Here is a 13246-nt window from a genome sequence, read left to right as displayed (position 1 = left end):
TTGGTGAAAGCACAACAGCTAGGACAGTACTGCAGGGTCCCTGGCTTGATGTGCACTTTTTTTTATGCAAGGGAGGGACACCAGTTATGTCATCGCTCCGACACCATTCGTGCCTGCTTGCTGATGCAACCGGGAGGCTGCTTTTCATTGACTTCTTTCGGTTTGTTTATATCACATGTTTGTGGGCTGCTGCAGCCTGTTTAGCATGCTGATGGCGGGGCGCATCGACTGCTGCTGTACCACACACACTGGTGGGAGCCGTAGCCTAATCCAAACTGTACACACATGCCAGCTTCACCCGCCGTGCACACGTGTCTTTGTGGGCTGAGCCGTATGTAGATGAACAACGGGTGATTTATGGAATATACCGCATTTCTTTGACCAAAAACAAGAAGTGATTAGGGTGAAAAGCACCAGAAAAGTTTTGCCCGATGAGGCTTGTCTCTGCTGTTTTGTGTAAAATTGTCACATTCTCAGGAGAATTGGAAACGATGATGTCCCCGTGGTGTTGAACTTTCAACACAAACAGAGAACAGCAGGCCACCAGATCTAGCCGATCTCACTCCAAATCCAACGTGTACGGTCCCTTTCCACTTCATCAATGCCTACATCAGATGATGTACAGTAAAAGCCAGTTTACTTTTCGTATTTGAATGTGGATTTGGGAAAACCAGAATCCGAACAAGGTGTTTACAGCCTGTGGAATCAGCCTTTATCGGATGTTGACGGGGAAAAACTGAACCAACATCTTTATTTACTCACCTTACACAGCTGAAAGTTTTCCGAAACAAGCGTCTCCTGGATCTCGATTTCCTTGGGAGTTGGGGTCGCGGTGGGAGTCCCGGCCGCGCTGCCCCCCGATGGAGATCCGATACTTCCCCCTGGAGAGGAGGTGGTCAAGCCGTCCAACACCTTTCGAAACTTCTTCATTTTCTACCGTGACTTTGTAAATTGATGGTAGAGATAAATAGGCTTCACCGTTGTTCTTTTCTTTTGTTTTCCCTGAGTTCCCTGTCTCCTCTCAGATGAAAGATCTCAGCTGGTTTGGACAGCTGGAGAAAGAAAACGTCGCTTCCTGCAGCAGAAAGATCCACTCTCTGTTTCTCTCTCTTACGTGCAACTTAACAAGTCATAGAGGTACCTCATTTTGCTCGCTGGCTGTTGGCCTGCGAGCAAAATAAAAAAATAAAAAATGAATACGTCTGAGCCACTGTGATCTGAGGACTACAGCCAATGTTGCAGATACCAGGTCGCCTATCTCAGCTATTTGAGCATGCACCGACGGAAGTGAGACTACTCAACTTCATCTTCATTTACCGTCCTCCAGTAACGTCCACTCCATGGCGTGGAGAGAAACCCCACACGTCAACATCAGGGAGCCGAAGAGCGATATTCACACAGAAGTAGACTGATCAAAAGGACTTTGAGCAGGTCGACCCACTCTCTTGCCCTCTCCCCCCCATCCCCCCCCCTGCAAAAAAGCACTTTCTGTGGTTGCCCGTAACAGGAAGAGAAGGAGGGGGAACCAGGCTGGAGACGCAGAGGCAATGCAGTTAAAAGCGGTTAGACTCCACAGTCAGTCCGGAAAAAGAGACAACTCAGCCATCAGGAGAAGAAGAAGGAGAACAATTAAGACGCTGTGCGACGGTGGAGTGAACTAGAGGTCAATCTATGGATAGTTGCAAGTCGTTTTTTCCCCTTTCAGCTGTGTTTCAGCTTCGCTTCCCTGAAGTCCAGAGACAAGAGACGGGAGCTGTCCGCGGTGCTGAAAAACCATGAGCAGCCTCCTCCCACCCCCACCCGAGCAACCCTCTCTCTCCTCCCCTCCCTCCCTCACTAGCGATTGGTGACAGTTTTAAATCAAATATATATAATTATAAAGGGAAATAACCTAGGAAACGGAAATAAAGGAATAATTCACCCAAACGGAGGTGTTGCATTCTGTTGTTGAGTTCTAAAGCTTTTAATGAGTGAAGCATTGTTTTTTTTTGAAAACGGCTTCATTTGTAGCTGTTAATTTCCATCAACAACATCTGGGGAGTGAGATAACGCCATGCATGTATCAATATTAAAAGAAGCAGCAAAAATCTGAACTCTGTCTTTAAACAAAAAAACAAGAGGGCGATTATGCTACATTGTGCTGTTTAGCTTCTCTTCCCTGGATTTTAATATTTTATTTTTAACTTACAAAGCTTTGTCCCTCTTACTGTAATTCACACACAGTTTTAACCCCTCACGACTCACACCACTGTGAGAGAAGTGACTCTAGACTGTTTCATGGTCCAGTCCAAAAACAGCTCCTCTCAAAGCACCCACAAGGCGACATCCATGTTCAAACACATCACGTTTTCAGCATTTTACTCCAATAACAATTTCATATTTTCATGTTGTGCTGTAAGTTTTGATCTCATCTTATGTTCTTGTTTTCTTCTTATCTTCTTGTCTTAATACTTTTGTTTGGAGACAGTTGTGGAAAACATTTGTTTATAGTGATGTGATAAAAAGAAATTTAAAAGAATACTGAAAAGCAATTGACAGGCAGTTTGACTGCAGGCTGAAAGACAAGTGTGAACAAATACTGACATTGTCTGTGACAGAGTGGTTCTGAAAGTGTTCTGATAATACTGTTGGTTTGAGGCATTTCATTCATTATGAGTAGGTCTTCCCAATTCATTAATGGACTAAAACATTATTTGTCGGCGTGGCATATTTTAATCCATTAACCAACAATAATATATCCTTTAAATTACCACAAACCAGCTATTGGTTTCTGTTCATTTCCAAACATTATGAAAACAACAGATGACTTGAAACTAGCTTGACAGGTACTCCATCATAATGAAGGTTCTCTTCACCATCACCATAATTTTGTACTGTAATTATTGTCAAAGTTGATTTATTATATTTGTATGATTTTGGCAGTTGAGATTGATGTTGTCAGGAAACCAAAACAGGGATTCCTAAACTAACATAGATGTTGTAAAAGGCATAATTTTTATTTGACATTTTTCAAATGTCTTAAAACTACCCACTCAAGTATCAGATGTCAGAGAGTCCCTGAACCTACCAACACCAAGGCTTACCAGACCCAAAGCCTGCAGGCTGCAATACAGATGAAAAATATGCACACTGTGTCATTACTACAAGTAATTAGCCCACACCTTAAGTACAATAAAAAAAATCATAAACCATTACAACCTAATTTGAATGTTCAGGAACAGTCGTATTGCATAAGCACTTACATCATCAACCTCTGCCCCCTGGCTATTCTATGGAGTCAGAGCCCAGCACACAGCACAAGGTCTGTCCTATTCTCCAACCTACGATAAGAAGATAAAGAAGACTACAAGGTATGCTCTGTGTCACTAATGCTGTCCAGAGTGCTTACAAACCCTACATAAAAAGTGTATTGAGTCTCTGCAATTGGGCTTTCATTGGTTTGTTTTTTTCTGCCTACTAAACCCTTTAAAAAAAAAAAGATTTAAACAATACGACATACCAGTAGTTATGACAAGAGGCATTTAATGAAATGCATCAAAGAGATCCCCTATAATAACTTTCTTTGACGCACCAATGGAAAAAAGCCTGCGTTGTATGATGCGGCAACTGCAAGTCATGTTGCGGAGTGACTTTAATCTTTCTCCATTTTGGATTACTTTCACATTTTAAGCACATTGGGGCTCCATTGAAATAAAATCACACAGTCAACTTTCAAACACAATTATTAAACTCTACAGATTCTCTTTGCTCAGCTATAAACTAACGGATGGACACATACTGGGAAAATAGAAGCAAAGGATACATATGAAATGAGAGTCCATGCGACACTACCTAATGATTATTCAATTATTATAAAAGGTCATGAGCTCAGAAAATAAATAGAGCTGGGAGAGTGTTTGAAAAAAACCCACCTGTGATCTGCTGGCATCCAAATCTGCTTTCCGGTAGTTTTGTGTCTGATGTGTCCTGTCTGGGTATATGGTACAGTTTTATCTGCAGGTGGCAAGGCAGGTGTCCGAATAAAATGACCAAGAAAGTCTATAAAGGGGCTTGGATGACTACACAAACACAGCAGCCCACTGAATGGGTTACATGTTCCTCGATTCACTAGGACTCAACCTCAGGGGATGGTCAGAGCTTTCACTTAATGTTACGCAAAGCTTCCCTCAAAAGCAATTCTATCACTACCGTTTAATGTTTTGTCTTGCAGAGATACATGGAGGTAGTGTGTTTGTGTGTGTGTGTGTGCACACGTGCGTGTGTGTGTGTGTATGTGTGTGTGTGTGGGAGTGTGTTTGTGCACCATGTTTGTGTACTGTTTACTACACCTCAGGCGATGAGGAATATGGACACAAATGCACAAAGTGAGCTTGATATTGTGCTCAGCACAAACAGGCACCAACAAAGAGCTTTGTTTAGATTAGCACATGGTAATTAGACTGGTAGATAATTTGCTGCTTTCAATGAAGGAAAAAAATATATATAAAAACAAAAAACAGGAATATTTGGTATTTTAAAGAGAAGATGATGGGTATTGTTCAAGGCTGCTGGGGTAGTCTCTGTGTGATTACTTCAATTGTCATAATTTTACGTTTATAATCAGTTATGAAATGTCTCCCATGCTGGTCCTTGTTTTTTCTTTGCAACAAGATGTGGGGCGATCAAGAACAATCTTAGGATCTTTTAAAGGCCACTGTGACAATTAGAACTCACGACTGATTGAGGAAGAAGGGCAAGTTTGAACAATGATTCAGCGATTGACCTCTGTTTGATGGGAATACGGGCCCTGTATTCGGTCAGCTTCGCCTCGGAGTTGACTTGCAGAGGTTAATTCATTTTTAAGAACCGTTGTAATTAAAAGCCTGTTGAAATGGTTTCAGCCTTCCTCACACACACACACACCAAGGCCAAGTACAGCAGTAAAATGACTATTGATTAAGGACAAGATCTTGGGTGATTGCAAATGAGAGACGCCAAGGGCTGCCGAGAACTCTGGGCCCTGCCACACCAAGGTTAACTCAAAGTTTTAGTGTCGATAAAGTGTGCATGTTTAGAGACATTGCACAGAGCATGTGAGGCAATCACATCTTCTGTCAAAAGCTGTACTTGTGGCGCCCTGGTAGCTCACCTGGCTTAGCATGCGCCCCATGTACTAAGGCTCAGTCCTTTCCGCAGTGGCCCAGATTTAAGTCTGTCCCACAATCCTTTGCTCCATGTCTTCCTCCCTCTCTCTCCTTCTACTCATGTCTTCAGCCATCCTATCAAAAAAGGCCAAAAAGGCCCCAGAAATAATCTTGTTTATAATATAATAATATTTCAAGAACTATTGCAGTGGCATTTTGTACTGACATTCATGGTCCACAACGATGAATCATCATGGTTTTTGGGGATCCCCCGATTTTTCCCATTGGGACACAATGAGGTTGGTTGGATTGTTAGACATGTATCCCCCTCTGGATGGATGGTAACAAGATAGGGAGAAAGACATTATTTTTAATGTAATTTTATTTTGTTTTTTGTTTGTATAACAAACATTCAGATAGCACAAAGCCACAGATTGAACAACAATCACATCATCCACTGCAATTATAGTTGTTGGATTGGAAAAGAAAACTATAATTATGATGTTACTACAAAGCAAGAGGAGCGAAAAAATTACATTAAAATGTATAGAAAACAAATAAAATAATAAATATAATAATAAAAATAATTAATACAACATAACTAAATAAGGGGGGCTTTATCTCGAATGTATCAGCTGGGGACAAATTAAGACAGGGATGGCAGGATGGGAGTGATCTGAGTGTCATTGATAGAAGAGAAGTAAGAAAGGAATGGGTTCCAAATCGTCCTAAAATTCTCCTGCTTCCCATCTCTCAGATATCTTACTTGTTCAAGATGGATGCAACTAAGACACGTCCTGGTGCAGGTCTTTGGCTCCCTTTCATTAGTCCCACCGAGCAATGACAAGCTGGAGAAGGTCCTAACAATTTTTTGGCGCGGCCATGAAGCCTGTGCTTATTACGCTATGATCCTTACGGCCACGGACTTGAATATATTGTCCCTTAAAATGACATGTAAAACAGACCTAAAGGTGTCATTCACAGGTGCTGATTGGGGCGGAATTCTTACAAATGGGAAAGAAAATGTCAAGGGAACTGCAATCGCGACTTATCCAACTCAAAATACTGAATAGAATCTATTTGACACACTCCAGGCTTCATAAGGTTGGTGTGCTTGACAACTTGGAATGCTGTAGGTATCGGGACAAAAATGGTACCTACACATGCTCTGGAGTTGCCAGGCATTTTGATCTTCCCTACATACAATCGTACAGAAAATGTTCTGACTGTATTCATGTTAGGCTGGAAACTTCTGGTCAAAGAGTGGAAGGCCTCCTCTGTGCCAGCACTGGATTTGTGGCGCACCGCTCTGGGCCCGCTGGCTGCCCTGGAACAACTGTCCTATAAGTCCCTTTATAAAGTGGATGAGTACGACTTGAACTGGGGTAAATATTGTTTTTAAGGGTTGGGCATTTAATGGCGTTCCGGCTCTCAACCCTTGGACTTAACCCATTTCCGCTTTTGTGTTGACCAAAATACTGGTTAACCTATCTCTTTTTTCATGAAATTGTATGACATTTCTTCATTGAGGGTCATGAACTTGTTCATCAAATCTGGACACACTGACGTGTAGTGGAGACTTTGATGTGGGTAGGTAGTTGTTAAGACCAAAAGTAAATATCTCTCTTTGATGTCCTTTATTTTGATTGTATTTATTTACAATTTCATTTGCACAGATTTTTTTATGGTAATAGTGATGTAGAGGAAGAAGTTTCAGAGTCAGTGGATCTTTCAGAGATCGAGCGCAATGCTATTGATGATCCAGAGTGTCAAAATTATTATCATAATTATTATTATTTATTATTGTTTTTTCCTATGATGAAGAGGATTCATAGGACCAGTCGGCTGTAGTCTCTGCATCAGCTGAAAACAATGGGCAGCAGTCATCTTCAACAGAGGGGACCTGGACATCTAAAGATGGTAACACAAAATGGTCAACATCAACACACCAAAGCCATCAAAATGACTCAAAACCGCAAAAGATTTTCTGTCACACTAGTTGATCATATTCAACCAGCATTTCATCTCTTCATATCCCAACCAATAGAGAGGATCATACTGGACATGACCTACTTGCAGGAGTGGTGTGTATTTCAATAGAAATCAAGGCCACTGGATCAGATGTTTTTGTGGAAAGAAGAGAGTTGAATGCCAATCTTTTGCGCAATAATGTCTCTGAAGTTATTTCATATGATATCTCGGGTGTTCAGCAACACCAGAGCTGGTTGACGTGAAAGAGACAAACTAGCTGCGATCAGAGATGAATTGGATTGATGGGTTGAAATTTCACCTGTCTTTTACAATCCTGGTCCCTATGTCACTGCAGACAAACACCTTGTTCCATTCAAGGGGGCGCTGTTCCTTCTGACAGCACACGCCAAACAAGCCTGCCAACTATGGCATCAAAATATGGGAATCCTATGATGCCAAATATAGCTATGACTTGGAATATGAAAGTGTACACCGGAAAAATGTTCACTAAATAATTGCTAAATTTACTTTAGGAATTAAAAATGTATTGCATTTCTCTTTCCTAAACGTTCAGACAAATTTCTCATTAGGACCATTAAGAAACTGTGGGCATTACTGGTTCAGCTCTGGATTGGTTTCCTTCCTATCTTTCCGACAAGAGTGTTGCTGTGTCCATATGTATGTGTCAGACTCTGCTCCTCTGTCCTGTGGTGTGCCCCAAGGTTCTGTGCTCAGCCCCCTGTTGTTCAGTCTGTATATGCTTCCTCTTGGAAGATTGTTGGTAGTTTTGAAGAAACATCCTACCATTGTTATGCTGACGCCTAACCCACATTACTCCGCATAAGGCTCTTCATTGGCTACCAATAGGTTTTAGAGTGCATTTTAAAATTTTAATCACTACTAATAGAGCCTTGCATGGTCAAGCACCCTCTTACATCCTGGATCTATTGCACGCACACACTTCTGATCGCTCTCTGAGGTCTTTAGGCCAAGACCTTCTATCTGTTTCCAGAACATGTTTTTAAAAACAGAGGTGATTGTTCCCTTTCTGTGGTGGCTCCACTCAGCCTTGAGAGCCTTGGATTCTGTGGTCATTTAAAAAAAAAAAAAAAACGACGACACATCGTTTTAGACAAGCTTTTAACTAAAAAAAATGGCTTAATATTTTGTGTGTTGTTGTTTTTGTCTGTTTTAATGTAAAGCACTTTTGTGACCCCTCTTGTCTGTGAAAGGTGGTATGTAAAAAAGATTCCCTTACTTACTAACTTTTATCTGATTCTTTGACTGTTTGGAGCGTATTTATTCATTTTTCTAATGGATATGTGTGTGTGCTTACATTTTTTGAAAAACCAATAAACTGTTAATCAAAAGAAAAGATGGATGCAGCTCACAACGTCACATATCCAGTTTATATGAGTATGTGGTTCGCTTGACTTCCAATTAAGGAGAATCAATCGCCTATTAAAGTACAGAAAAGTGGATAAGACTATGATGGCTGCTTATGGAGGAGGGGTGGATCATACAACTCCTTCCATTCCTCATCAGGAAACCTGTAGTCGAGTGCAGATCGACCTCCCAATTATGTCTAGCTGTAATAGCAGATGAAAGCGAGAATCCTGCAATACAGTCATAAAAAGCAGATATAGCACCTTTATTGCAACCTCATCCCATTTATGCTTGTTACTAACTAATCTTCTTCCCTTTCCCATAGTCTTCTGCTCTCTCGCCCCCATAGTCTTGTGCTCTCTCGCCCCTCTCTTCTCTTTTCTCTCTGTCTATCTCTTGACTGTTGCTGTCTTTCTTTCTCGCTCTCTTTCTCTGTCTCTGTCTCTGTCTGTCTTTGTCTGTCTCTTTATCTCACCCCCAACTGGTTGAGGTAGATGACTGCCTAACCTGAGGCAAGGTTCTGCTCGAGGTCTCTGCCTCTTAAAAGGAAGTTTTTCCTTGCCTCTGTCGCCTAGTGCTTGCTCTTGTGGGAACTGTTGGGTTTCTATGAATAACATCACAGAGTACGGTCTAGACCTGCTCTATTATGAAAAGCACAGTGAGATAACTGTTGTTGTTGTTTGGCGCTATTTAAATAAAATTGAATTGAATTGAATTGAATTTGTATTGGCGTTAAGAGCGGTGTCGAACTGCGTCGGACGAGGAAGATTAAGAAATTGAGGAGAAGTCTTCATAATAAAATCTCAAGGACAGCTGGGTGAAGGAGGCAAACGTCTTGTCTACATACAAGTCTTTAAATGTTGTTATACTCTTTTTAAACCTTAGATTAAAGACATTATCATTCAATGATGAGGGAAAGCTGGATTTTTGTCACAGTGAGAAGGAAACTCTGGAACCCAAAATCCAGATCTGAATTGTCAAAGATTGATTGACTACTGGGCTGTAGTTTGGACGTTTAGGAATTGAAGCTAGTGGGGAGTAATGTAGGGCTGTTAAAGATAATGGTCTGCAGGAGGGTTCTTCTAATTGTCCCAACGTGGGAACCCAATCCCTCAGACCGAATTGGCAGTGTGGCCAGTAAAGGAGGTTGTGAATATTGGCAGCCCAGTAATATAAATGAAAATCTGGGAAGGCAAGTCCTCCAGAGGGTTTTCCAATTACGTATCCTGCAAGGGCCTTTATTCCAAATAAAATAATACATTATTTGGTTGAGGGTTTTAAAGAAAGATTTTTGGAACAATGACTGGAAAGATATACTCAGATATACTGAGAAAGATAAAGAAATCTAGGTATTGGAATCATTTTTACAGAAATATCACGGCCTGTTAAGGATAGAGGGAGAGAGGACCATCGCAGAAGATCGGACATAACATGTTCCAGGGCCGGTGTGACGCTCCTATTAAGTAGGTTGGCGTCTGTATGAAGACATTCAATGTTGTCTAGATGGTGCTGAAGTTAAATTGCCTTATGTAGCGTTGGGTAGCATTATACTTTATCATTTATAGATAAAATACATTTTGCATTCAAACCGTTCTCTACAAGTAAGTAGGAGACTGTAAGCAATCCAAGCAAATCACATCAAAAGAGACAAATCCTCAAAGATAAAGAAAACAAACAGTCCGCTGGGTGTGTAATCAATACCTCATCTGCTTTTGGCAGGACATTTTCAGATATGTAGTCTCCTTATTGACTGAACCTCCCACACACTGGACCTCTACAATTCTGTTTGTTGTAGGAAGTCATTCTGATGTTTGATCTTGGCTTAAGTCTCTGAGCTGTTTGACCAGCAACATAAGTGCATGGAATTTTAAATATTTTGACTTTGATCTCAGAAAGGAACAAAATCACAGATGCTACAGGGAAAAAGATCACGTAAAATAAAGAAGAAATGCAGATGAGGACAGGATCAGTGGATGGCGGCCTGGGCTGTGAGGACTTGAGGTAATGGCCGTTGTAATTTTTGTGGGAATGTGTGTTTTTAGGAACATGCAGGGAGTGCACTGGGAGCACAATACACTGTAGGTATCATTTAGACAAATTGTGGTATTTCTAGACTGAACATATTTACATTTGACAACTTTTAGATCAATAAAATAAATCTGGATTTAGAATTTCCCCACCAAAATTAGGAATAAATAAAATGTGAAAAATCAAAACGATCAATTCATTTTACAGATCAGATTCATAGGTCACAATTTTCCGAGGGTAGGTTTTGTGCCAAGGGGACTTGGACTCATCTCACTACTTCTTAAAATCTGAAAAGAAAAGCTAACCTACTGTAAACAAGGTTTGTGGAACTGGTGGTTTTACAATTTAAGTGCAATGCAAGAAAAACAAGACAAGTAAAGAGAAAAAGGGAAGAAAGATAAGAGAATATTTTTTAAGGGTCCTAACTTAATTACGAAAGGATCAAAAAAGAGACCAAAAACAAACTAAGGAAGGAAAACTGTTAAATCCATGGTCATTTTGTCGGAAAAAAAAAAATCCTGCAGTGAGCATACAAGATCAAATTTGTAAATCAACACATGCAAATGTAATGCTGGCATTTTTTTTTACTCATACTTCTGAATTAATAAATTCATTGAATACATTTAAATTCACGTTTGCTGCTGCAGAAGCTGAAGGACGCATTTAAATGTCAGTGGACTGACTGTACAAGTTTGTAGAGCCCTTTAGATTCAGCTTGTTGTTTACCTTGTAAATAAAATATGAGGGGTTTCCATGTAAAAAGGAAACATATTGAACACACACAAACTCACACACACACACTCTCTCGCTCTCTTTCTCTCTCTGTTAGACACATTCCAACTTTAACTTTTATAATTACTTCTGTGTACCCCACTGACATTCCTCAGTGCCCCCCCCCCCCAACTGAGCTGATTAACACAGACTTAGACCACCCACCAATCTGATAAGTCACTTTGGCCCAATTAATACCAGCAGGGTGATTTGATTAAAGTGCACAGGAGCAGAGTTTAGAAGCAAAGTAAAGCCACAAAAAGTTGTTTTTTAATCAATTTCCAATTAAGGATTCCTGTCTGTGGGACCACTGGTAATTGAGTCAAAGTGTAGGAAGTGAGGGCCAGAGAGGCCTTCAGGGACCATTCATTTCCATATAAATGAGCTGGGAGATGCACACCTGATTTACAGGATTCATTATTGACTAAGCACAGACGAATAACCTTTTTGAATTGGAATGAATTTCCTTTTTTACTTAAGAGCTCAAATTAATTTTTTTTAAGCTGATTAAATATTTTTATTAGAGAGGGTGCTGAGTGCAGAGCATTGACTTTTTCTTCTTCTCAACAAATAGCATCTTGACAACAGACATCTTGTGTGATCTCCAGTAAGAATAATTTAAACATCCAATTATTAAATATTAATAGAATGACACACTGCTACATTGTTTTAGCCTGTGGGGTTCTGCGCAATATCACGCAGGAAAACAGGGTGCCATGAACGCGTTACGCATTCTACCACCCAGCTGTTGCCTGGCTCTGACTCACGAAAAAAACACGAGTAAAATTAAAAAAACACTTTATAAACTCCCCTACTGTTTATTTGAATATAGGTACACCCACATGTAGGCATAAGAGATTAGACAGAGATACTATGAGGAGTATACATATGTGAAGGATGTATAATTAGAGGGTTTTCACTGACGTCCAGTTCTGGGCCCTAACCCGGATGCACGGCCATGCTGGAGATACTCGTTGTACACAACTGAACGGAGTATAGTGGAGTATTGTGCACTTTGGATATTTTAAGTGAATGTGGTTGTGTTTAAAAAAGGGAAAAGCTTCCAAGATGCAACGACATATAGGGAAGGACTTGGACCACAGAAAAGGCGCAATATTTTGAGAAATTACAGTGTATTGGAGTCGGCTCTTCCTTCTTGTACCCATGACGACCCGGTGATTCTTCCTTCAGTTGCATACAGTATCCCGATATAGTCAACTACCTGCCTTCCTCTCCGAGCCCATACACAGCTGCAGATCCTACAAAGGTTTGGAGGCCTATAACAAGTTGGTGTGTGGATGAGTGAGGGAGACGCAGTACCAAGTCATTAACGACCGTTGTGTTGTGAAGACCAAAATAAGTAATGCAATAACATCTTTAATCAACCTAACCGTAACTGTATGACATCATTGCGATACTCAAGGTGTAGCCAAGTGACTCTCAATCCTTTTTATTTTCATTTCAAAGACCCCCATTTTGCCATCTACACTACCTGATTGAGTTTGAGCTTTGCCAACCAAAAGTGCCTACTTTCCTCTGATAACGTCTAGTATTCCTCGTCCTGGTTTTTAATAACTTTTGGAAGTCGATAATATTCAAAAAAAAAATTCTTGATCTGACTTATTGTTACAACCTAAAACACGGAAAAAATAACCATTTTCCTTGACGACGTTGAGGATCTGCTTTAGCGCCTTTGCTTTGTTATGATGCGGAGTATCTCCAATATGATGACTTCCCATCTGAAGCGTCGTAAAAAACACTCTATTAAATAAACTTCAGCTGGAGTCCGATCCACCTCTGAAAAGTGCCGCTTCTTAGCCAGATTATGTCTGGCCATGTCGTGAATAGTAGGGGCGAGGCCTCAAAACCGAGAATATATTGGGGCGTGACCTTTAAATTACGATCGTTTCCAGCCGCTGCGTTTATCAATGTCCGATCATTCCAACGCTCTGATTGGTGTGATACGA

At 40.6% G+C, this 13246-nt stretch overlaps 1 protein-coding gene across 15 annotated transcripts in view; it reads right to left on the bottom strand.

Moving 5' to 3' along the window:
• The window catches only part of stxbp5l (syntaxin binding protein 5-like), a 134170-nt gene extending 132709 nt beyond the window's left edge, over window positions 1-1461 (bottom strand). For 11 of the 15 annotated variants that reach the window (XM_034886107.1, XM_034886111.1, XM_034886113.1 and 8 more), the window contains exon 1: window positions 763-1460. In XM_034886107.1, the coding sequence (XP_034741998.1) occupies window positions 763-930 (168 nt within the window). In that variant the 5' untranslated portion in view covers window positions 931-1460. Of the gene's footprint in view, window positions 1-762 lie in introns of all 15 variants that reach the window. The other 4 variants (XM_034886100.1, XM_034886103.1, XM_034886101.1 and 1 more) reach the window with 1 other exon arrangement.
• Window positions 1462-13246: the final 11785 nt, after the last annotated feature.

Source organism: Etheostoma cragini, chromosome 11, assembly GCF_013103735.1.
Source record: "Etheostoma cragini isolate CJK2018 chromosome 11, CSU_Ecrag_1.0, whole genome shotgun sequence".
NCBI lineage: Eukaryota > Metazoa > Chordata > Actinopteri > Perciformes > Percidae > Etheostoma > Etheostoma cragini.
Note: the sequence above shows the minus strand (reverse complement) of the source record. Positions and strands in the feature narration are given on the sequence as shown.